The 26,372-nt window shown below is 37.9% G+C and overlaps 1 protein-coding gene across 1 annotated transcript in view; it reads left to right on the top strand.

The window, feature by feature from the left end:
- KCNK1 (potassium two pore domain channel subfamily K member 1) overlaps nucleotides 1-16,679 on the top strand; it is a 70,425-nt gene extending 53,746 nt beyond the window's left edge. Inside the window, exons 2-3 of the mRNA XM_004620328.3 lie at nucleotides 9,574-9,969; nucleotides 15,421-16,679. Of these exons, the coding sequence (XP_004620385.2) occupies nucleotides 9,574-9,969; nucleotides 15,421-15,680 (656 nt within the window). The 3' untranslated portion in view covers nucleotides 15,681-16,679. The remainder of the gene's footprint in view (nucleotides 1-9,573; nucleotides 9,970-15,420) is intronic.
- Nucleotides 16,680-26,372: the final 9,693 nt, after the last annotated feature.

Raw genomic sequence — 26,372 nt, 5'->3', positions numbered from 1 at the left:
GTATCTTATCCCCCTTTTTCTAACTTCACTCAGGATTTCACGCTCTTGAGGTTGATCCATGTAGAACCATGTATGATTTCATCTTTTATAGGCAAGTAGTATTTCATTGTGTATATATATAAAAAGGAATTAGGATATATATGATATGGATATCTATCGTATATCATAAAGAAATTATGATATATCATGACCATAACATATCATGATTTTTTAATGTAGTCAATCTGGTCATCTTTTCTTGAATACTTGGGTTGTTTTCCATATTTGGCTATTGTGAATAGTGATGCCACAACATAGGAGTGCAGATGTCTTTTCTGAATAGAGTTTTTGGGGCCCTGAGGTAGATACCCAGACTGGAGTTGCTGGGTCATCTGAAAGCTTAATTCTTTTTTTTTATTTTTTTTTTATTTATTTTATTTTATTTTTTTTTTTTTTTTGCTTTTTGGGTCACACCCAGCGATGCCCAGGGGTTACTCCTGGCTTTGCACTCAAGAATTACTCCTGGCAGTGCTTGGGGGACCATATGGGATGCCGGGGATCGAACCCGGGTCGGCCGCGTGCAAGGCAAACGCCCTACCCGCTGTGCTATCGCTCCGGCCCCCAATTCTTTTTTTTTAATTGAATCACTATGAGCAACACTTACAAAGCTTTCATGTTTGAGTTTCAGTCATATAATGATCAAACACCCATCCCTCCACCAGTGCACATTTTCCACTACCAATATCTCCAGTCTCCCCCAACACCATCCCACCCTTCCCCCTGCCTCTATGGCAGACAATTTCCCCAATACTCTCTCTCTACTTTGGGGCATTATGGTTTGCAATTTAGATGCTGAGAGGTTATCACGTTTCGTCCTTTATCTACTTTCAGCATACATCTCCCATCCTGAACAATCCCTCCCACCATCATTGACTTAATGATCCCTTCTCTATCCCAGCTGCCTTCTGCCCCAGTTCATGAGGCAGGCTTTAACTATGGAGCAATCTTCCTGGTCCTTTTCTCTACTGTCCTTAGGTGTCAGTCCCATGCATGTTATATTATTTTATATTCCACAAATGAATGCAGTCATTCTGTCTGTCCCTCTATTTCTGACTCATTTCACTTAGAAATGTACTCTCCATGAACATCCACTTCTAAGCAAATTTTATAACTTCATCTTTCCTAACAGCTTTAGAGTAGTTCATTGTGTAGACAAACGAAAGTTTCTTTAACCAGTCATCTGTTCTCAGGCTTTCGGGTTGTTCCCATATTCTGGCTATTATGAGCAGTACTGCAGTGAATATATAGGTGCAGATGTCATTTCAACTGTGGAAAGCTTAATTCTTAATTTTTGAGTTGTTCATATTTTTTTCCAAAGGGATTGAAACAGTCAGTATTCCCACTACTGGGAATTGCATCTGGCTGATGATGCAATGAAGAGCATTTCATTGTACATATGTGCTTTGGTCATCTGTATGTCTTTGAGGAAGTTTCTGTTAATCTATTCTCCCCACTTTTTGATGAAGTTGATTTTTTTCTTGTTATGTTTTACAAGTGTTCTTTATATATCTTGGATACTAATATTTTTTCAGGTGAGTGATAAGTAATATTTTCTCCTAGTCTGTGAGGAATCTTTCAATTCTTGTACTCATTTATTTTATGGTGCAAAAACTTCTTAAGGTATGTTCTCAAACTATAATTTCAAACTATAGTTTGAAAATGAAAATTAATAACAGAAAAGGGGGAAAATTAAAGACTTGGAAATTAAACAACTTATTACTAATAGTGGGTTAAGGTGCAAATCAGAGAAGAATTAAAAATATTCCTGAAAAAAAAACCAGAACGAAGACATATTACCATTACATATGGAACACAATTGAAGTGGTGTTGAGAGGAAAGTTCATAGCAGTTCTATTTATTAGGAAGCGAAAAGCACACAAATTAATGATCTAACAGCACAGCTTAAGCAGCTTGAAAAAGACTATGAAAGAGAACTCAAAACAGAGGAAGGAAAAAATAAAACTTGGAATAGAAATCAATGAAATGAAGACTAAAAATAATTTTTTTTTTTTTGCTTTTTGGGTCACACCTGGCGATGCACAGGGGTTACTCCTGGCTCATGCACTCAGAAATCACTCCTGGCGGTGCTCAGGGGACCATATGGAATGCTGGGAATCGAACCCGGGTCGACCACGTGCAAGGCAAACGCCCTACCTGCTGTGCTATCACTCCAGCCCCACGACTAAAAATAATTTTTAAGATCAATGAATAAAGAACTGTTTCATTGAAAGAATTAGCAAGATTGATACACCGTTAGCAAAACTCACAAAGAAAAAGATCAAACACTTAGAAACTGGATCGGAAATGAATAAGGAGATTTCATAATAGATTCCACAATAGTTGAAAGGATCATCAGGGGTTATTATGAAAATCTTCATGCCATAAAATTAGAGAACCTAGAAAAAAAATGGACAGATTTTTTGACTGATTACTTTCAAAGGTGGAACCAAGAAGAAAAGAGTATCTGAACAGACCAATAGCTGTCAAAGAAAATGAAATGTTAATCAAAAGCTCTCTCCTGGAAATCACAGTACTACACACTTCTGTAAGAAACTGAGTGTTGTTGTGCAAGCACACCCCAGGAACTGTGTACATGAACCCCTGGGAATGGCTTCTGCTGAGAGCTAGTGGATTGTTAGAGCATTAGAGGAGTTATTCTTAGGTTTCTGTTAATACCGTCTCTTTTGAACTAGAAATTTGAATAGTACCTGAGTCTAGAAGGAAATGTCATAGGTTGTATAACTACTGTATTATAGTATTACCCAGTGACTTTCTGAAGACCTAAGCAAGTTACCTTTGACCTGTGGTTATTAATAGTGAAGAATTTGAAACACTCTACATGTCCATCAGTTGGGGGATGGTTAAATAATCTAGGGTTCTTGAATAGTTTTTTCCCCCCACACCAGGGGATGTTCAATCTTACTCGTGAGTCTGCACTCAAGGATCACTCCTGGCAGGGCTCAGGAGTTAATGTACCAGGGATTAATGTACTACCTCTCCAAACCTTTCCCCCCACATCTCCAGGGCTCTTGCATAGTATAGAAAACAGTATTTAATGAACAAGTAAGGCATAACACAAGTGGTAGAGCACATAAGTCAAATGTCTGAAGCTCTAAATTCAATCCCTGGCTTGAAATGGACTCTCAAGCACTGCTGGCTGTGGAGCCTATAAAGTTAGAGAATGAACAGGTTTATCTTTATTATTTGACATGAGCCAGGCCTGAGATATGTTGTTCAAAGAAAACTTAACATTTGGAGGATAAAATACATGTTTTACTATTTAAGATAAAAACAAAAATATCCTGGGGCTGGAGTGATAGCACAGCAGGTAGGGCGTTTGCCTTGCACGCGGCCGACCCGGGTTCGATTCCCAGCATCCCATATGGTCCCCTGAGCTCAGCCAGGGGTAATTCCTGAGTGCAGAGCCATGAGTGACCCCTGTGCATCACCGGGTGTGACCCAAAAAGCAAAAAAAAATAAAATCCTTCTTTCAAATATATAAATGTTTAAAATAATAGAGATGCTAATTTAATTTAACATAACAATAGTAACTTGGGTAGCTAGCTAAAATTGAAGAGATGGGTGAACAATTTTATTTCATCAGAATTTTATGAATTTCCATTAAAATTTTTATGATGAAAATGCATTGCTACATTAATTTTTTGCAACATATAAATTCAGTTCAGACTGAAATTCTTGGTATCACTAGCCTTTGCATAAAGTAACACATATTTACTTGTAACATGTGACACATGTAATAGGAGTCACAATGGAGAGTTACGGGCTCTGCTTTCCACTGGGGAAGTAGAAATAATTTGGATTTGGATTTGAATCTTGTTACAAAGATTTGTAATTGGACATACATGTAGCACATACACTCGTGGGTACACACAAGACTAGAAGCAAATGACGACTGTCTTCTTTGTAGTTTGGGGCTCCCCTGTCTTCTTGACAATGATGGTTGGAGGAATTGTTCAGGATGGGAGAGGAGTGCTGAAAACAGATAAAGGACCAAACGTGATAACCTCTCAGTATCTGTGTTGTAAACCATAATGCCCCAAAGTAGAAAGAGAGTATGGGGGAAATTGTCTGTCATGGTGGCAGGGGGAGGTTGGGAAGGGGGGGCATAATGGGGTCATTGGTGGTGGAGAATGTACACTGATGGAGGGATGGATGGGTGTTTTATCATCGTATGATTGAAATTCAAACATGAAAGCTTGTAATTGTATCTCACGGTGATTTAGTATAAAAAAAAAACTTCAGGTTGATGGATTCTGGCAGGTGCTCATTGCCCAATTTATTGTTTCTAGTTATTCTTCTACTATGCTATTTTTAGCTATAACTCCCATTGCAAAAGTGCAAGGTGTTCCGTTCTGTGACATTTACGCAATTTTCTAGAATCCTCTGGGGTTCAAATATGTTGTGTCAAGCATGTCTCTTTCTTAGAGAGGACTACTCTGAGATAAACAATAAGGGCAATATCTTAACAAGGAATGCCACTGGCCTTGCTCTCTCTTTGGATATGAAAAAGAAACCTCTGTGATGAAGTAGCAGCAACAAGGAATGCTTAGAAAAATATCACATGACTGGACCAAATAGGGGGTGCAAAGGTGATGACATTTATAGTCCCTGTGACTTTTTAACTAAGTTCCTTTGGTTGTTGTGCATCCTACAAAATGTATTGGATGTAGTCCAGTTTTGGTCTTTCCTACTACTTCTAATTAGTCTAATTTAATCCTCCTTTCAGTTGCCTCTTTCAGATAAACAACCTTTTGTAAATAAGCAAATAATAGAAGCTTTACATCTCTATTACACATATTAGTGTTTCTCAACCAAAATAACTACCAGAAGGCCACAGGTGAAAGGTAAAAATGGTGGTCTGGCGGGGGGGAGGAGCAATAGAAGAGCACGCAGGGCGTTTGTCTTGCATGTGATCAACTTGTTTGATCCCTGGCACCCTGATCACTGCCAGAAGTGATTCCTGAATGCAGAGCCAGGAGCAAGCTCTGAACACTGCTGGGTTTGGCTAAAAAAAGAAAAACAGAAGAGAGCACTAAATGAGGGACTGATGCCTGAGACTAGGAAGCCAACTAGTAGGATGGGAGGAGGAGGGAACAACAGGAAGGAAAGGTTGGAATGGGATACAATTGGGGGAAAGTTGAAAACACCAGTAAATGCCATCGCTGGGAGGAATAGTCGTTTTACCCACAGAGTTTAAGTGCAGTAGCACTGTAGCACTGTCATCCCGTTGTTCATCGATTTGCTCGAGCGGGCATCAGTAACATCTCCATTGTGAGACTTGTTGTTTCTGTTTTTGGCATATCAAATACCCCATGGGTAGCTCGCCAGGCTCTGCTATCCGGGCGTGATACTCTCAGTAGCTTGCCGGGCTTTCCGAGAGCAGTGGAGGAATTGAAACCTGGTCGGCTGCATGCAAGGCAAATGCCCTACCTGCTCTGCTATCGCTGCATTTATCTACCTAAATGCAGGGCTTTGAAATGGATTATCACAATATTAAAATGATAAAGATCTATTGTAGGCAAGATTTCTAGAAGCTATTTATTGAAACCATAAAGTAGAACATATTTTCAGTGAAAACTAAAGTGGTAGAACAAGTAAATTTGCTCCCAGGACTATTCAATGAATTCAAAGAAACAACCCTAGTATTATTTATTGCTCTCCTTAGGCTGAAAAGCCCTGTGGTCAAATAGCCTGGAGGGACTCAGAGTATAGGATTGGGGTGGGTGTGAGGGGTGGGGGCTGGCTGTCTACTGAGAAAGAGACGCTCACTAAACTGATGTCTGGGGATTATGAATTAAAGTGTTTTTCCAAAACAAGGACCAGGAGGACTGGTCAATGGTTGGAAGTTTGCCGCAAGTGTGTGTGGGATAAAATGTGGCGGGGGGGGGGGGCGGGGAGCAGGGGAGGTGGAAGGAGGGAGGAGGAGGGAAACTGGGAACATTGATAGTGGAAAATATACACTGGTGAAGGCGGATGGGTGTTGGAACATTATATGACTGAAACCCAATAATGCACGACTTTGTAACTGTGATTCATTTAAAAAATAAAGAAATTATGAATTAAAAAGTATTTTTCCAAAGAGAAAATATTGAGACATATTTCAGTTCTCTACTGAGATTGAATTCAGGGGATGAGGTTCTTAGTTTATTTTCTTAGCATGTATCATGGTAACTTAATGGAAAAAAAGTTCTTAGGACACTTATAAATATGATACTTACTCTGGAGAGTTAACAGAATACCTAGCAAATATGGAGTTGGGGACTACAATACAAGAACATTTGTATATGGTAGTTTCATCTCACCATCCTAAGTTTTTGAAATCTGCTTTTCAGTATACATTGGTATGCTCATTCTAAGCCCCACAAATTAAATGAAGAAAGTTAAAAAATATATATAGTAAATATCTAAGGTATATGCAAAGTTTATGAAATTATTTGTTTTTTCTAATGGATCTTAAATGATTTGATTTAAAATATGAGATTTGTTTTATGATTTATCTGGGGATTCAATTGAATGAACTTTAGTAAATTATTTACTATTTCATTAAAAGGCAGATAGCTAAGGATTTCTATTTGATTCATGAAGCTGTCTAGTACATAAGAATTTCTGTGTGATTTCATGTAGAGAATGACTTTCCCAATATGGCTCTCCCTGAAATTTTTAAGAATACAAATGAGATGTAAATTTTGTATTTCACATCCTATTATCAAAAATAATGTAACTAAACATTAGGAGAAGACATTGGATTGCAGTAAAATTTTTATATTGGTAATTTTCAGTCTCTTAGCAGGAACAAATTACTGGTATAAAAATGTGTCACTGCAGAGTGAGTGCTTAAAATCTGTTGCTTAGAGAAACCATTTTAGTAAACAGATTTAGTTAACATTCTACTAAAAGAGCAATCATCATAATAATATCCTAAAATGTTTCAAAATTATAACTTTGATTTATTCTACCATACTGGAACTGAAATTTATTGCAAGAGAGATTCTAAAGAGTTGGGCTGTGTGAAATAGTATTACACTTTTATTTAAGGATTTACAAAGGTGCCACCAAAAACTGAATAAGATCATAGATATAAAGGCTTTTTTCTAGTCTAATTGATTCAGCTAATCTTAGGTTTCCTCCACATAATTCGTGCCTATGTGAAATCTACAACTTCCTATTTCTTCTTGAAATTGTTATCTGTTCTTTTAGTCTTGGACTCAAAAACTGAATTTTTGAATTGCTTTCTGGTTGACTTTTTTATGGTTAAATAAAATTGCATTTTCAGATTCAGTTTCCAACCCTAACTCTACCTCCATCTCTGATAGTTAAATCCTCTCTTAATACCTGGTGTGGATGGTAACTCTGATAGGTCCCTTTCCTCTGTGATTAGGGCTGCTTTATTCAAGTCTCATTCCTTTGTCAGTTCCCCAGTTCCCACTTACCCCCCACAGTCCACAGTTGTCTTTGATTGACATTGTGCACATGAACACTATTGACATGCTTTCTGCATCCTTCCTGATATTTTCAGGACTGGAGTGATAGCACAGCGGGTAGGGCATTTGCCTTGCACGCGGCCGACTGGGGTTCAATTCCTCTGTCCCTCTTGAAGAGCCTGGCAAGCTACCGAGAGTATCCCACCTGCATGGCAGAGCCTGGCAAGCTACTCGTGGCGTATTCGATATGTCAAAAACAGTAACAATAAGTCTCACAATGGAGACATTACTGGTGCCCACTCGAGCAAATCGATGAATAATGTGAACAACAGAACAACAATGCTACAATATAGCTCAACCATTTCCCTCTTTAACCATGCTCAAAAATTGGTGCTCCAGCAAAGGCTGGAGCAGCTGGGTGTGTGAGAACCAACTGGATTCAGAAACTAACTGATGCTCAAAACCCCCTAATCCTTTGAAAATCTAAGCTTTGAACTCTCTCCACAGAACAGTGCAAATGTGTGTGGTTGTATAAGTTGCAATACAATTTCAGGGAAATCCTGGTACTCCTTTTAGCTCAGTTCACATCTTTCTTTCCCACTCCTGAATTTACCTTCTGTAGTGGGTCAACATCCCCGAATGTTGGGAATGTTGGGCTGAGGTTGTGCACCAGAATCATACGGAAACTCCGATGATCATATTTCCCTGGCCACTACCCAGAGGAAAACAAAGAGGAGGTTTGAGAGATCAAGAGCGGAAAGTTTTTTTAGTGATATTTACTTTTAATCCAAAGTTATTTTAGAAATCAAGCTTTAAAACCACTTTTTAGTTATAATCACATGGGAGGTGTGTTGGGAGTTGTTATTTAAAATTTTCTTATAGAATCCATTTTCACAAAAATGGCATTTCATTAGCTTTTTCCTAAACTGACTTGTTCAGCTATGTTAATCTTTTTCAGGTGAAATACTCAGGAGAATTTTGAGCCCCGCTGCTAGCTAAATTCCTCTTTGCTTATACTTACTGAATGAAATATCGAGATGGGCTTTATTTGAGAATTCTCAAAATAAAACTAGTTTAAACCACTGACCCTAATGAATTTTTTTTTGCTTTTTTGGGGGGTCACACCCAGTGATGCACAGGGGTCACTCCTGGCTCATCACTCAGGAATCACTCCTGGCGGTGCTTGGGGGACCATATGGGATGCTGGGAATCGAACCCTGGTCGGCTGCGTGCAAGGCAAATGCCCTACCCGCTGTGCTATCGCTCCAGCCCCGCTTATGAATTATTTTAATGTTTGCTTTGTTTCAGAATTATTGGTATTTTGGAACCTATAGAAATGACAAGGGGTAAAAGCCACAATTTCTGAATGTGCTATTTAACCAGACATTTAACAAAAAATTTTTAAAAGAAATGCATAGTCCTGTATGCTTGAATGTTCCTTTTAATTATTTTTTTGTCTTTGTATTCATTTAGTCTCCTCCATAGAACCTGATTGTATTCCCACACAGAGATGTTAATAATCCTTAGGAAAATGCACATTGAATGGTTTTAAATTTAAACGTAAACTAATGAGAATTCTTACAGAATTAGTTTACAGAGAGTGGGGAATTCCTTGGCCTGATAAAGTAAATGTCTTGCAATATTTTTTTTCTTGGATGGGTAAGGAGGTATGCCCTTAGGACCTCAGCACATGATTCAGAAGTGTTGGAAACGGCTCGAGAATATTGTAAAGAATGGTGGGCATCCTGAATGTATGGCATCCACTGTGAAATTTTATGGCAATTGCCATTGTCATAGGTCTTTAAAGTTTCAAACTAGTAGGTGGGACCAAAGAGACAGTACAGGGGGTAAGGCCCCTTGCCTTGCCTTTGGCCTACTGGTTCCTTCCCCAACACCACATGGCCACGCGCATTATTAGGAGAAGCTGCCGGATGTCCAACAGGTTAGGCTCCCAAACCCCAAATAATAACCAGACCTGAAGCCTGGCACTGCTCCTGGATTTCGGGAGAATAGAGGTGAAAGACGAACAGTTGTTTAAAAGTGGTTCCACTCCTCTCTTCTTTGTCATTTCATTTTCTCCTTCTCCTTGCAGGTTATGGTCACACTGTGCCCTTGTCCGATGGGGGTAAGGCCTTCTGCATCATCTACTCAGTCATCGGCATTCCTTTCACGCTGCTGTTCTTGACGGCAGTGGTGCAGCGTGTCACCATCCACGTCACCCGAAGACCTGTCCTCTACTTCCACCTCCGCTGGGGCTTCTCCAAGCAAATGGTGGCCATCGTCCATGCTGTTCTCCTTGGGTTTGTCACTGTGTCCTGTTTCTTTTTTATCCCAGCGGCCGTATTCTCAGTTTTGGAGGATGACTGGAACTTCCTAGAATCGTTTTATTTTTGTTTCATTTCCCTGAGTACCATTGGCCTAGGGGATTATGTTCCTGGAGAAGGCTACAATCAGAAATTCCGAGAACTCTATAAGGTTGGGATCACATGTGAGTATCCAGGTTTCACAGGCTGTTTCCTTAGTGTCTGTTTTTCCTTTCCAAATCCTACTTCACCTATGAATGAATATTGATGTATAAAAAATTAATATATAATTTTTGATTGATAGTTTTTTCAGTTTTGCTAGCTTCCCAAAAATGTTTTATTTAATTTGGATTCCCTTCAAAATTCTTTATGCAAAAATTTTCTTCCCAAGAGTTATTTTTTTCCTGATTACCCACAGTTACTAATCAATGTCTTAATAATAATAATGTAATGGCATTATTAAATTATTATTTCATAATAAAATGGCATTACTAAAATATCAAAACATCACACAGAATGTACTTAAGAAGCAAATTTTACTTAAAAATAGTTACTTTGCTTTATTAATATTTAGTGAATATTTTATTATTGAGTTAAAATAGTGATAATCGTGTTAGTGGTTTGGCATGTGCCCTACTAGTGTGCTTCATCACTTTTGGTTCAGCACCTTATTCCCCCTCTCCAAGCTCACTTCAACCCTTACTTGGTAACCCTAGTTTTATTGTCAAGATTCAAGGTTTTTCCCTGGAATTTAGTCGTTCCTTGCTTTATTTCTTTATGTATCACATATGAGTAAGTTTATGTTTATGAATAAGTAAGTTTATATATTTTCAAATTTTTATTTACTTTTGGTTTCAGGGTCATGCCATACAGTGCTTAGGGTGTCACTCCCAAATCATGTGGTGCCAGAAATTGAACCTAGGCCTTCTGCATGCAAAGTATGCAGTCTGACTCTGTGAACTGACTCCCCAACCCCTGAGATCATACTTTAAACTAAAGAAAACAAAGACTAGTATGTAAATCATTAGCATCAATCATATTCTTTCGTGATTGAAATAAAACCTTAAAGCAGTTGCTTGTCTGGTTTGTCAATCTTGTTTTTTTTTTTGAAGAATTGTTAGAATGTTAGATGCTAGCAATTAGCTAGTTAGAATGTCAGCGATTTTCAGAAACTTATGACAATAATTGCAATAAAATTCACCAAAAAGCCATTTGAGGGGCTGGAGTGATAGCACAGCGGGTAGGGTGTTTGCCTTGCATGCAGCCGACCTGGGTTGGATTCCCAGCATCCCATAGAGTCCCCTGAGCACTGCCAGGAATAATTCCTGAGTGCAAAGCCAGGAGTAACCCCTGTGCATCTCCAGGTGTGACCCAAAAAGAAAAAAAAAGCCATTTGATATGGAAAGCTTATTAATCTATTTACGAGGGAGCTTTGTTTTTATCTCTTTGTCTTGTCTCTTCCCATCATTTTAAGATAAATAGAATTGCATTGTAATGTACGTACAATTTTTATGTCTGTTTTCTCAAATATTTTTCAAGACTTCATTATGTCAAGTCTGCAAGGAAAATCATCATAGATATTCAGGCAGTCAAGTTTCTCTTTCTAAGATCTGTTTTTTGATCTTAGTCTGACAAAATGCATAGTTGAACTATGTATATTTTACCATGTCTATTAAATCATGGGCCTCAGCCAAGACAAAGACTTCACTGTTGACACGGCTGTGAATAGCACCTGAGTACTAGATAAGTTCAATAAATATATACCAAATAGTTACCAAAATGTTTTTATATTTCTCCTAGTTACCATAAATGTTTAATGTCCTCATAACTTATCACCAGGTGGCTGTACTACAATCTAACACTGCCTCTATTGTTGAATATTTATATTGCTTCCAATTTAAGGACATTATTTTTTAAAACTTCAGATTTTTATTTTTTGTGTATTTATACTTTTATTATTTTGTGTATTTATACTTTTCTCTTTGTGATATTTTCAAGGAGTGATATAAAGGGAACATACCTTTTTTAAAATTTTTTAAAAATTTTATTCTTTTATTGAATCACCATGTGGAAAGTTACAAAGCTTTCAGGTTTAAGTCTCAGTTATACAATGCTCAAACACCCATCCCTTCACCAGTGCACAAGGGGAACATACCTTTATATATAAGTCACTGCCTTGCATTCGACCATGGTGATCGCAACCGTGGTTCAATCCCTGGGTACTTGGCCCCCTGAGCACTGCCAGAGGTCACTCCTGAGAACAGAGCCAGGAATAACCCCTGGATAGCTGTACACCATGAGTGTGGCCCAGACCCACTCTTAAAAAAAAAAGAAGTCCCTCAAAACATCAAATGGCTAGGAATTAACAATAAAATCAATAAAAAGACATCTTAGCAAATGGGGAAAGATATTTTCACACAATATATTGGACAAAGAATTAATATAAAAATATAAAGTATTCATACAGCTCATTAACAACAATAAAAACCAATAATCACATCAAAAATTGGGAGAGAAAATGAACAGGAACATGCATATAGAATATAAATATGGAGCTGGAGAGATAGCACAGCGGGTAGGGCATTTTGCCTTGCATGTGGCCGATCCGGGTTAGATTCCCAGCATCCCATATGGTCCCCTGAGCACAGCCAGGGGTAATTCCTGAGTGCAGAGCCAGGAGTGACCCCTGTGCATCACTGGGTGTGACCCAAAAAGAAAAAAAAAGAATATAAATATGGTCAATAAAAATGTAAAAATGTGTTTATTATCACTTATTGTCAGGAAAATGCAAATCACAGTTATAAGGAAATAGCATCTCACATCACTGAGAATGGTGTATATTCAAAAGACTGAACACACCAGTGTTGGAAGTGATGTACTAAAATATAAACTTTTATTCTGTCCTGGTAGGAATGTTGTCTGGTTCAGTCCCTAAGGAAAATAGTATGGCGATTTCTCAGAAAAGTTAGAATAGAACTTAAATGTTCCAGTGATCCCATTTCTTGGCAAATGCCCAGATATAAAAACATGAATTTTAAAAGATATTTGCGCACCTATGTTCATTGTAGCTTTTAGTAAAACAGCCAGGATATGGAAAAACCTAAATATCCAGTGACAAATGAGTGAATAAAGAAGTTATTTATAATTAATGAATACTATACAGTCAAAAATAGATGAAACCAGGGAGTTTTATTCAACTTGGATGGAACTGAAGGGTATCAAGTTGAATGAAGTAATTCAAAAAGAGAAGGACATACTGGGTGATCTCACTCTCTCTGGTATACAGAAGAATAAGACAAGGGAATGGGAAGTATCAAATAATTGAAAATCATGACCCTGGATTACAGGAGTCAGAATGGTGTTGGTGTAGAATGATAAAATACACCAGAAATAACAGAAAGATATTGGTCAACATTAGTTGAGGGTCTTGAACACTTCCATGTAGAGGTAAGGTAACTGTACATTAAAACCAGGATTTAGCACTATTGTGATCATGTGACCCAAACTATAATAATTAAAAATTTTAAATGCGTTTGCTAAGGAAATGGAATTGGAGGCCTGGAAGGGAACCTTGGACATGGTGTAGTGGTGATAGAGACTCTGGTTGTGGGCTTCAGGTTAGAACATTATATTCTCAAACTCCGTTATTGCAGTTTAGTGTAATAAAAACCTAGGTGCCTAAATAAAAATTGAATTAAAAGAAAAAGCAAAGAAAACGTTCCATATGCTCATTAGGCCTGTTTTTAATAAATATCATTGCACTGTTTAGATTTAAATGGTATGACATTAACAGTAGCAAACAATAGTAACTGCACAATGAAACTAAGTATCCTGTTAAAATTATAAAAACAAACAATACCAAAGCACCAAAACTTCTTTACATAATGGAAATCTAAGTTGTGACTGGATCTCAGAAGAACTTCAGATATCTCCCATTGACCCATTTTTGTGTGTGTTGGGGCCACATCTGGCAGTGCTCATGGCTTACTCCTTGCTCTACACTCAGGCATCACTCCTGGTGGACTTTGGGGCCCATATGTGGTGCTGCAGAATTGAACCCATATTGACTGCATGCAAAGCAAGTGTCTTACCTGCTGTACTCTCTCTCCAGCCCCACGTAACCATTAAAAAAATTGTTGGGCTAGATTGACAGCACAGTGGCCTCTGCACTTGTAAGGCCTGGTTCAAGCATAAAACTGCTTAAGCATCACTAGGAACAATCCCTGAGCACAGAGCCAGAAGAAGTCCTTAAACACCACTCAGTGTGGGTCCCCCCCAAAAGCAAAAACAAAACAGTAAAAACTAGGGGGAAAAATTTAAGTAGCATTGACTTATACCAGAGCGATAGCACAGCGGTAGGGCGTTTGCCTTGCACATAGCCGACCCGGTTTCAATTCCTCCGCCCCTCTTGGACAGGCTGGCAAGCTACCGAGAGTATCTCGCCCACACGGCAGAGCCTAGCAAGCTAACCGTGGCATATTCGATATGCCAAAAACAGTAACAACAAATCTCACAATGGAGACGTTACTGGTGCCCGCTCGAGCAACTCGATGAACAATGGGATGACAGTGACAGTGACTTATACCAGAGGATTTAGAGTGGCATTGTTTATACACCAATATTCATATATTCTGTATTAGTTTATCACTGAAAGCCTAATTCTATCTTTCTTAAGTCACACCATTTTATCTAATTAAACCACTTCTCACTTTCTTTCAGGTAATCACTTTGTTTGTTTCTGCAAAAGTTTCTTTTATTTAATTCATTTGGTTCTTTCTATACCACATAAGTAGAAATATGTGTTTGACAATTGACCTTTTCATATCTACATCAGTTTTAAAGGAGTTTTTATAGTTTAAACTCTTATTTCTTTCATTAAACTTATTGTTGCATTGCATAAAGGATACCAAAAAGTATTCTGTGCTTAGGTCAGTGCTATGGCTCAAAGGGCTGGAGCTCATATAAGCTTTGCATGCAGGAGCCTGCCTAGGTTTGACCCCCCAGCACCACATGGCCTCTTGAGCATTGCTGGTGCATGTGACATGTGAAAGGCGTGGTCCTCAAACAAAATAAAGATACAGAAAATGGTACCTACCTAGGTTTGTTCCGAGCACTCGTGATAAATAATTTTTTTTTCCTAAATGCCTCTGGCTCTTTGAGAGCCTTGATTACAAAGTGGAAAGTCTGCACCCCCAAGGCCACCCTGACTGGGAGGGAGGAGGCTGCTGGATGGGAAGATTCAGTATGTCATCTCAAAAAATGTTACTTCAGCCCCAATTTCTATTTTTTTAACCCAAAAATCATGCCACGTTGGGCTGGAGAGATAGTACAGCAGGGAGGGCATTTGCCTTGCTTGCTTCCAACCCAGGTTTGATTTCTGGTGTTCTGTATTGTCCCCTGAGTACAGAGTAATTTCTGAATGCAGAGTGAGGAGTAACCCCTGAGCATTGCTAGCTATGACCCAGAACCCAACAAATCCATCAATCATGTCATATTATAGTGAATAATCTATATTCTTTGAGCCAGGGTAGTCCAAACCATCCAAGCAATCAGGAAAGTGATCATGAATGTATTTACCTGGAGTTTTGGTTCATCTGTAATGGAACCCCAGAGACACTGTCATTTATCTCACACAGGTTACCTGCTGCTTGGCCTTATTGCCATGTTGGTTGTCCTGGAAACCTTCTGTGAACTCCATGAGCTGAAAAAATTCAGAAAAATGTTCTACGTGAAGAAGGACAAGGATGAGGACCAAGTGCACATCATGGAGCATGACCAGCTGTCCTTCTCCTCCATCACAGATCAAGCAGCTGGAATGAAGGAGGACCAGAAGCAGGATGAGCCTTTCGTGGCCCCTTCGTCATCAGAGGGCTCTGATGGCTCCGTGAACCATTGAGCTTAGAACTTTGCTGCATTGCTCTTGAGAGTTCGGGGTCAGGGCAGTGAGGAAGAGGTTTCATTTTGTTCATTTTTATGAAAATGTAAAAACTCAAGATAATATTTTAACAGCTACCGATTATAAGATTTTAACAAAGAAAGAAAGAAACCTTTTACTCTAGAGAACTATCTAATATCTAGCAAATGGGCTATATTCCTATATTCATCCGTGACAAAATATTATCTAGACATCACTAATAGGTGAAAAATACTTGAAGCAGAGTGCTCCTAAGTCTAGAGGCAGATTTTATACTTTTAACCGGGGACTTTGGGGATTTGCACTTAAATCTTTAGTTGATGGCCAAAGCAGCCACATTTATATTTAAAGGCAAAACAAAAGAAAAGCATAGAGATGGTTTTATAAATAAGTTTATGTGGATGGTTTGCATGTGCCCAAACACAATCATTATTTTTGTAGAATCTAAGTTAAAAAACTATTTATAATGAATAGGAAACGTTTAACTATGTACATATAAAATTTAAATATGTTTATATTCTGTATATAAGCTTTAGGTCAGTGGTTTTCAGCTACCAGTCCATGGATCGGTGCTTGTCTACAGGTGTAAAAGTGTTGAAAACCACTGGTTTAGGTCACCAGTTCCCAGCATACTCTTAACTCAAGATTGTAGATATTTTTCCTTTAGATTTCTATTTATATTAAGTAATCAAGAACTGCTTCAATAAAATAAGGGGAGTAGTAAGTGCATTGAAGAGTGGGTTACTGCAGTGTTCTACAATAGATCTCTCTACCCATTTGCAACAGTATATTAGACATCTAAAGTGTTTTAGGCATTCCTCTGGAGGTGAACCAATGATGAAAAATGTGACTTGTAAACAAGATTAAGATATTTTAATTTTGAAAGTGGATTTGAATGTCAAATTAAGTTTGACCAATTCTGTCAAATTAAACTGAGAATTTTATGTTTATAAGCTGAAATAAATAAAATTCACAGCTGGTTGCAAGCTCATGCTTTAATCTCTCAAGAAAAAATTTCCCCCATGTAAGATATATATATATATATAATTTACTATATAGGAACCACAAAGCAATAATTACATGGAAGACATGTAATTATTAGGAATATCAGATATTTGGAAATATTCTACATGAAAACTTATGCTCCTGGATTTAGTCTCATCTCCAAGTGGTGCTTGAGATATTGCTAAAAAATCAGCATCTCTGCAAACATGAAAGTTCATAAGTTTGTAACTGTACCTCATGGTGATTCACTAATAAAAATTAAAAAAGAAAGAAATAGATAAATAAAAATCAGCATCTCTGATGAGCCGACTAATTAGAACTAATCAGAACTTTGGAGATTCATTCAGAAACCCCTATACTTGCTATGTTACATGCTGCCCTGAACATTTCTAACAATGCTTGTGTTCACTATTAAAACCAGGTGTCTCTAATTTATAGAAGGATTCTTTATTATTTAAAATCTCCATTTGTCTCAGGGGCCATAAAACTAAGAAAATTTTACTCAACTCTATAGTCTCTGCGTAAACCATTGTATCTGGTAAACCATCCTCAGCAGATCCCTTCCAGTATTCCATTTCCAAGGTGTTCTGTATTTCCAAGTCTCAGTTTTACTGTCCCATAAGCACATTTCAATCTGCATTCCAGGTTTACCATGTCTCCAGAGTGGAGGACTGCTCTCTTTCAGTGTAGTGTTTGTTTAAACAAGGAGGGAAATAAAGACTTCTGCATCATGGACTCGATCTGGAAAAGTATGCAGTGATTGTAATACTTTTTATAGTTCATTGAATATAGGGGGAAAAAATGTCCTCTGTGTTTCTGTTGCTTGACTCTGAGAGAGGAGTAGAACATATAGACAAAAAGTCAGAGTCTAAAGGGAAGATTTTGAATCAAAAAGTCATTAGTAAATGGTAAGATTAGGTACATAATTTTCAAAGCATGTTTGAATCTGAATAGAATGCAATGTATGATGCATCAAAAGTTGTATTTGTTTATTTTGATGTAAAAAATGAGAAATATTAGAGCAAGTTTTGTCTCCTACACCTTGTCAGTTAAGAATTGTAAGAATGTCAATTCTGAATTTACTTTTTGTCATTAACCAATAGACAGAGGTTTCCTTGCAGTCCTGAGGGAAGAGTAAGCTGAATCTGAAGTAGGAGAAGTTCATGAAGTAGGGCAGTACAGCTTTGTTCAGGTCCCAATCTGCTTTTACATCTAGATGAGAAATTTCACTTCCAATTTACTCCAATCACATGTAACCGCAGGATGATTAAGGCAAGAAGCAACATCATTCAGGGTCCACAATTTCACGTGTAACATCAGACTCAGAGAGGGCTATGCTGTTTCTTAGGGAACAACCACCTATTATTTTTAAGTCTCTCTATGAGTTTTCACTATCCTTACATGGTATGTTTCTTTATTGTTACATGGTATGTTTCTTTATCAATGTTCTCATAAACAAATGGTTGCTTTCACTTTATTGTTTTGTTGTGCTTTCTTTTCTTCTTTCTTTCTTTCTTTCTTTCTTTCTTTCTTTCTTTCTTTCTTTCTTTCTTTCTTTCTTTCTTTCTTTCTTTCTTTCTTTCTTTCTTTCTCTTTCTTTCTTTCTTTCTTTCCTTCTATCCTTCCTTCCTCTCTTTTTCTTTCTTTCTCTTTCTTTCTTTCTCTCTTTCTTTCTCTCTCTCTTTCTTTCTTTCTTTCTTTCTTTCTTTCTTTCTTTCTTTCTTTCTTTCTTTCTTTCTTTCTTTCTTTCTTTCTTTCTTTTTCTTTCTTTCTTCCTTCCTTCCTTCCTTCCTCCCTCCCTCCCTCCCTTCCCTCTCTCTCTCTCTCTCTCTTTCTTTCTTTCTTTCTTTCTTTCTTTCTTTCTTTCTTTCTTTCTTTCTTTCTTTCTTTCTTTCTTTCTTTCTATGGGGGGGTTGGGTAGAGGCACACCCAATGATGCTCACTCAGGCTTACTCTTCCTCTGTGCTCGGAAGCTCACCTGGGCATTGTTGGAGGGACCGTATGCTGTGCCAGGGATTGAACCAGGGTTGACCTCGTAAGGCAAGGCTTGCCTTGGTTCCTTGTACTATCTCTCTGCACCTCATTTTATTTATAAATTTATATACTCCCTTCCCCTTTGGTGGTGCTTTGTTGCGTTGACAAATTGTCACATATTTGGTTGTGGTGATCAGTCATTCTTGAGTTCTAGTGCTTTCTGGGCATTGTACACCTGGTTACAGTACTTGAACACTCACTTCTACCCACCAGAGATCTCACACTAATTCACTCATATCCCTGGTTATGGTGCACTAAATATCACACTGTGCTTTGGCACTGAAGATCCAAACAACAATGCTACCTGTGGGGAATTACTGGGAATTATGTTGGGAAGTTCTGGGGATTAAATTTGTGGCCTCTTGCCTACAAGGCAGGGATTCTACCACTGAGCTGTTCCTGGACTCTTTTCCTTTTAGAATGTTAGCATCTGTCACTGCATTTAAGTTATGTTTTCTAATCCATTCAGCTCAATCTATATATCAGTCTATATAACTAAAACTCACATTGGAACCTGCAGCAGTTGGAATGCAGATTTGAAGGTGGAAGTGGATACTGAAGAAGATGATTTTTTAATCGAATCACTATGAATTACAAAGTTACAAGATATTTATGATTACGTTTCAGGCTTATATTGTTCCAACACCAATCAACAGTGTCCACTACCCTCTGCCAATGTCCCCAGTTTCCCTCCCACCCTGACCTACGTCTGTCACAGGCATTTTTCCCCTCCCACACCGTCCTACTTTCCCTTCCTTAACTAATCCTCTCACCCCTGCGTGGTGCCAGGCTTCCTATTAAAGACCAATTCTCCTGCTGAGAAGATAATTCTGAGTGATCAACAGGAGACTGAACTGAAGGATCAAGCTCTTCAGTAGAAGTGTTCCAGGTAGGGTGTGTAAAAACCCTACAGTATGCTCTTAATACGTACAGTATAAACTTATCATTCAGGGATACTACTGTGCTAGAATATTTTTAAAATCTCTACTGTGGTGTGGTGATGTTCAGGGGGTCACTGAGTATCACTAGGCCATACTTGAGAAACCATGTATTGCCAGAGATGAAACTCGGGGCCTCACACAGGCAAGACTTGTGTACTTGCACTTGCCATATCCTTGACTCCTGTGTGGGAATTTAAAGTTCCATGTGTTCTATTAAGTTTGATGAATTTGGAGTAGAAGTTAACTATTTCTCTTGCTGTTAGAATTCCTCAATATCATCAGAACTAAAAGGACTACAGATCAAAGGACAGGAACAGACTCCATAAACATCTTATAAAGAAAGTTAGGGGCCAGGAGGACAGTATCGAGGTGAGAGAGTATGCATAAATGATGTCCAGAACCACAGGATCTCCCTAACATCAAGGGGAGGTCCTCAAGCACTGATGAGTTGGCCCTATTTGCCCTGTGGCACCACAGTGACTGAGCTGCCTTGTGGTCTGACTTCTGAATCACTGACCCAGTTAGCTAAGTATTGCCAAGTCTCCCTGGGACCCATGAGCACCAATGGAGAATCCCTTCCTCCAAATAAAAGAAAAAATTCACCCATTTATTTCACCTTCCCTCCAACCCCACTTCTCTCTGGTAATCATCAATCTTTTTTATTTTTATGATTTTAGGGTTTTTTGTTTATTTTGTATTTTAGATTCCATGTCCTAGTAAAATTATACAGTATCTCTGCCTAACTTATTCCTCTTGTAATAATATCCTCAAGACATTGAATGTGTGATTTGTGAATCTTTTAGTAGGTTGTCTTTCATTGTATTGATGGTTTCCTTTGTTGTATAGAAGCTTTTTAGTTTTATGTAGATCTATTTGTTTGTTGTCCATGCTTTTGGGGGTCAAATCCAGAAAAACATCATTAAGACCAGTTTTGCCATCTACATTTTCTTATAGAAACACTATGGTTGCAGTCCTCATATTCAAGTCTCTAATGCATTTGGAGTTTTTTTAAAAAAAATGTAAGATAATGGTGAATTTCATTCTTTTCTTCTGTTCTACCTTTTAAAAGATACTTCACTTGATTTCATTTTATTATTCAAAGAGATTATTCAAAGAGATGAAATGATATTTTGTTTGATATTTCTTCCAGGGAGTCAGCTCTTGATTCCATTGATCTTTTTTAAAATTGCCTTTTAAGTTTCTGTCTGATTTGTGTTATTTTCTTTCTTGTGCTGACCTGGGAATTTAATTATTTTCTTGTTCCTCTCGGTGTAATGATAAAATTGTTTGTTCAGATTTTTTTCTTGTTTCTTGGTGGAGAATTGTACTATTATGAACTTCCCTTTTAGAATTACATTTGCTGTGGGGCTGGAGCCATAGAACAGCGGGTAGGGCATTTGCCTTGCATGTAGCCGACATGGGCTCAATTCCCAGCATCCCATATGGTACCCCAAGCACCGCCAGGAGTAATTCCTGAGTGAAGAGCCAGGAGTAACCCAGTGCATCGCCAGGTGTGATCCAAAAAGAAAAAAATAAAGAATTATATTTGCTGCATCATGTAGATTTCTGTATGTTGAATTTTCATATTCATTAGTTTCAAGGTATTTTCTCAGGCTTTTAAATTTTTTTGTTGATGTAGACACTTATTATTTTAATCTCTGTATATTTGTGGGGTGGTTTTAACTTTTTTTTTGTAATTTATTTCTAGATTCATTCCATTATGGTCAGAAAAATGACTGTATTTGTTTCAGTATGTTAGGTGAAACAAACTACATCTTATTGCTTTACATAGCCCTATATTTTGGTTGTCTCTTGAATGTTTGTGGTTTTTCTAGGAAGCCTTCTTATTTTTGATAACCCCCAGTTGTTGACAATATGACATGACCTGTCATTGTTCCAAGGGGAAGGATTTGATATAGTACTTTGTTTCAGACTGAGTGATAGCACAGCAGGTAGGGCATTTGCCTTGCACATGGCTGACCTGGGTTCAATTTCTCCATCCCTCTCAGAGAACCTGGCAAGCTACCAAGAGTATCCCACCCGGAAAGCAGAGCCTGGCAAGCTACCCGTGGTGTATTCAATATGCCAAAAACAGTAACAACAAGTCTCACAATGGAGACGTTACTGGTGCCCACTTGAGCAAATCGATGAACAACGGGAGGACAGTGACAGTGCTACATTGAGTTCAGACACTCACATACCAGCATTTAAAATAGATATATATATGGCCCTGTGGGGCCACATTTGTAAAACCCCACTAACTTTTGAACCTGGTGCTATAGAGTATATAATCTCTTTTCTAGCAGATACCAGCAGTAGTGAGATCAAGGGTGAAAGCAAAAATCGCATCCCCGATCTTCAGTCCTTGAGAACCCCTCTGATTTCAGTAGTGTAGTGCATGTTCTGAGACCAAGTTAGCTTACAAGACCAGAACCAGTGCGGCCTGGTGTGTGCAGAGACCACCAACTCTAGTATAAAAACAGTACCCATCAACCCTACTCTACTAAGGAAAGGTGAAACACAAAATGGCACCCACCAGTGTAGTGGTCCCACAGGAAGAATTCCAATCAACTTTTGCCCCCTCTTCTCCTTAGCTAATAACTCTTTTCAATGCTGGTTGAATGCTTTTCCAGTTGCTATTTTTTTTGCTGGGTCTCTTGGTGAGTGTTTGTGTGCTTGCCCTTCAGGGAAAACTGGGTTTCTCACAGCCTCTAGAATCTTAAACTTTATTGGTTTCCTAAGCTATATTGTGTGTGTGTATTTGTGTATATATGCAGGAGTATCAGTGCTATATCTCTCATACAAGTTCCAAGGAATAGGGTGTCTCATGTGGGACACAAAACTCCTTCTTCAGGAGAGGCCTAATATTTGAGTGGCTATATGGAATTAGTTGCTGTTCTTGGCAAAGCACATCTCTAATTCTCATGCCTTTTCTGGTGTAGTCTTTTCATCTCTTGTGGAGAAGCTGTTCAGTTTATTCCTAAATCTTTTTTTGAGAAATGTATACCATACAGAGCTCCATATTTTGTGTGTCTATGGAAAGAGGAGGTCTGAGTCCAGGATCTTTCTCCACCGCCATCTTGAACTGTTTCTTTGGTCAGAAGAGTTCATTTTAAATGTGCTTTGGAAGGTGAATTTTCTCTCATTAATAATGAGAATTTTATCTCATTAATAATTCACTGAACAGGGGGCAGTGAGATAGTTCAATGAGTTGAGTCCATGCTTTGAATGGAAGAGACCCAGGTTCTTATATAGTTCCACACTCCACTGATTTATGATAGCTCTTGGTCTGGTATGACCAAGACAATTTAGTAACAGTTTTTAGATTGTGTGGAATGATGCAATCATTCATTTCTGAGATTTCTTGTCAAAGCCTGCACACTGAGAAGTAACTGATTAATACTGATATCCTCTATTCAGGGATGTTGCGATGTTGTTTCAGAAATATATACATGGCCAAACAGATCATTACTTAGCAATTTTTAAATAAAACTTCCTCAAAAAGCTGAAACAGAAATAATACTATATTTGCCATTTATTTGGTACACTGTTAAAATTTTAAATATCTCTATAGTATATTTTACGTTTCCTGCAGGATCATATATTCCAAAAGTTTTATTCTATGAAAAATTGATATATCCAGAACCCTTGTGAGAATCAACACATGAAATTGTTTCCTCAAAATCATTTTCCAAATATCTCACCTATCTCACTTGCGATCTCACCCCACTTTCAAAAATGCAGCAAAAAACCCAAAAGTAAACAAGAATTCTTTAAAGCAGTGGTTTTCAACCACTGGTCTAAATACAGGGGTCAGTCCAAAGATATTAAAAGGTCGAATAATATTGCTTCAAGGTATTTTTCACAGCCTGGCAATAAAATACAGTGAAAAATTAGATCCCTCTTTGCTTTACTCAGTATTTAGTCACACTTACTTTCGCAACAACAACAACAAAAAAACTGCTCTGGATTCCTAATTCACAGAAAATAAAGGAGATTGTTATTATGCAATAGTTGTCTAATTTCGTGTTAGCATGAAATTTATGTTACAATTTTGGTTGGCAAAAACAAAAAGTAATTGAATGTTTCAATGTGAAGTGTCAGTGATTCCTATGTGGTTTCCTAAGAACAGGCAAAATTTAATTGGCACCTTCTGGCTGTCGTCGGCCATCCCCCGAGACCTACTGCGCTTCGAGAACAGCAGTTGATGCACAACCACCATTTGTACACTCACAAGGAAAGCTTATCACACACTCCAGGAGTTTGACAATTATTTCTCTTATATGTAGCAAGTTTTATCTATTTTATCCAAGCCAAAGTGCAGGTCAACATGGTTATAAGTGTGAATGCTTACGGTTAAAGTAGATTTTCCATGTCAAAACATGAGAGGTGTTGGATAAGACACACCCAGTGTGTTTCATGGATCTAAGTGCACTGATTTACCCCTGGGGAGAACTGTGTGCTATCTCCTCCCAAGTGCATTGAAATGAGTAGTCAGGTCAGTGCTGCTGAGACACTAATAGGAAAGAAAGAGGCACGTTAAGAGAAAATTGCTTCCCAAATACTTTCCAGTAGGGGCAAATGACCCCCAGTACAGCATATATCTGATATCATTAAATTAGCAATTTTTATAACAATGGTAAACTAAGTTTAACATACTCTCAGAAGATAAACTAAGATGTATTTCCATACAAAATTTATTCTAATTCATTTTAGAAGATTTCTTTTTAAATAATAATTTTTAGTTTTCAAAAAATAAACCAATGGAACACCACATTTTTCCAACCATTGATAACATGGTGAGATATATGTGTAGATTACTTTACTGCTAAATTCTAATGTAAATAAAGGGGATGTTACTTATTATCTTAACTTGAAATATACTATTAATTAATAATCTATTAATCATTTGTCAATTATATTATTATTATCTTTACGCTTTAAAGATTTTTCTATTCTTTTGCCTCTATTATTTATATTCATCTTATGGTTTTTGCAGCACATAAATCAGCACTTAAGTTTCATTCTTTAGTAGTGACTTGAAGCACCAAAGTGTGCTAAGCATAAAATTGTTGAACCTTCAGATGGTACACATAGTTCCACAGGTTCACAGGATATTAGCATACTTTACCTTATACCTCTAAATTACTTGGTTCTTGCTCTCTGCAAACATTGTTGTTTTAAATTGCTGCATTCATTTGGGAGAAGAGTCCTTGTAATGTGTTCACTTGTTTAATGGAGGTTTCCTCTGCAGCTGTGATCTGCTTAATCACAGGGTGAGATGATTGTAATTTGGGACAATGTGACCTTGAAAACTGGAACTAAGCTTATTTCCATCCATTCAGGTATGATCTTGCAAGATTTTTAAAGTTGATGTAGTTTATGGCAGGTGCCATAATTCACAGAACTCTATTACGAAGTGAAATACTAGACTGTCTTTTTTGTCATGGTCTATTATTTCCTCCCAGGTAGCTCCATCTGAATTTCAGGACCCTGTCATGGGGGAGAGTGAGGCAGAGTTCTGTAGCAGGATCAGGCATTGACCGCTCAGGTTCCTGTTGGAAATAACCTCCAAGCTAAGGCCTGTACATGCATCTGTGGGAACCTGGCTGGTCTACCAAGAACATATTTCACTTCTTTAAGTGGAGGGCCTTATAAGAGAGAACCAGAGGACCTAGATTCTCTAATAATTTTCTTTATTTGCTAAGATTGTGAATTTCAAGTTTTCATGGCTCTAAGTCAGAAAGGAAAGAAGCATTTTATGTCACACAAAAATCCAGTAAAGAGAACCATAAACAACTTTTGCCCAGATAACAAAAATAGTAAAGTCATGTATATTTATTCCCTGAAAATCATAACATTCAATAGATCACAGTCAATAATACTACAGATAGTTGATGTTCAATGTTTTGAAAAGGGTTGGTTGTAAATGTGATTTTCTCACAATTTTTTCCTATGGATCAAGGAGAAAGAATGGTGGAACTATAGAAAGAATGAAGAATTACTCAGTACATTACACATTATTTTTTATGGAAAAGAAAAGAGTTCCATTTTAGTGTACCAAATTCATCTGAAAGTCTAAACATGTTTTATTAAAAATTTCATTGCAATAAATTTCTGAAAATGAGCATTGACAAAGCTTCAAATAATTATGTCAGTTAACTATTACTTTTATGTAAGTAGATTAGATCTGAGTATGTAAAACATTTTAAATTATTGAGACTATTTCAACTTAAGTTTTGAATATTCCCAGCCACGTCTCCCATATAAGTCATGGACCCTCAACACTAGGGCAGGGACTACAAAGAAATCAAGTTAGAAGCTCTCTTCATGGCTAATTTATAGTAGGAACCACGATTTTGTGGGAATCACTACGCCTAAGGAATATCAACAGGTGGTAATAGGTTCAAGTGTCACAAGAACAGGAATTTCATGTGTGGAATGAGATGCTGTATCACTGTAGCACTGTCATCCCGTTGCTCATCGATCTGCTTAAGCAGGCACTAGTAACGTCTCCATTGTGAGACTTGTTACTTGTTACTGTTTTTAGTATATCAAAGATACCACGGGTAGCTTGCCAGGCTCTGCCGTGCGGGTAAGATACTCTTGGTAGCTTGCCGGGCTCTCCAAGAGGGGTGGAAGAATACGAACCCAGGTCAGCCGAGTGTAAGGCAAACGCCCTACCCGCTGTGCT

Source organism: Sorex araneus, chromosome 9, assembly GCF_027595985.1.
Source record: "Sorex araneus isolate mSorAra2 chromosome 9, mSorAra2.pri, whole genome shotgun sequence".
NCBI classification, from domain to species: Eukaryota; Metazoa; Chordata; class Mammalia; order Eulipotyphla; family Soricidae; genus Sorex; species Sorex araneus.
Note: the sequence above shows the minus strand (reverse complement) of the source record. Positions and strands in the feature narration are given on the sequence as shown.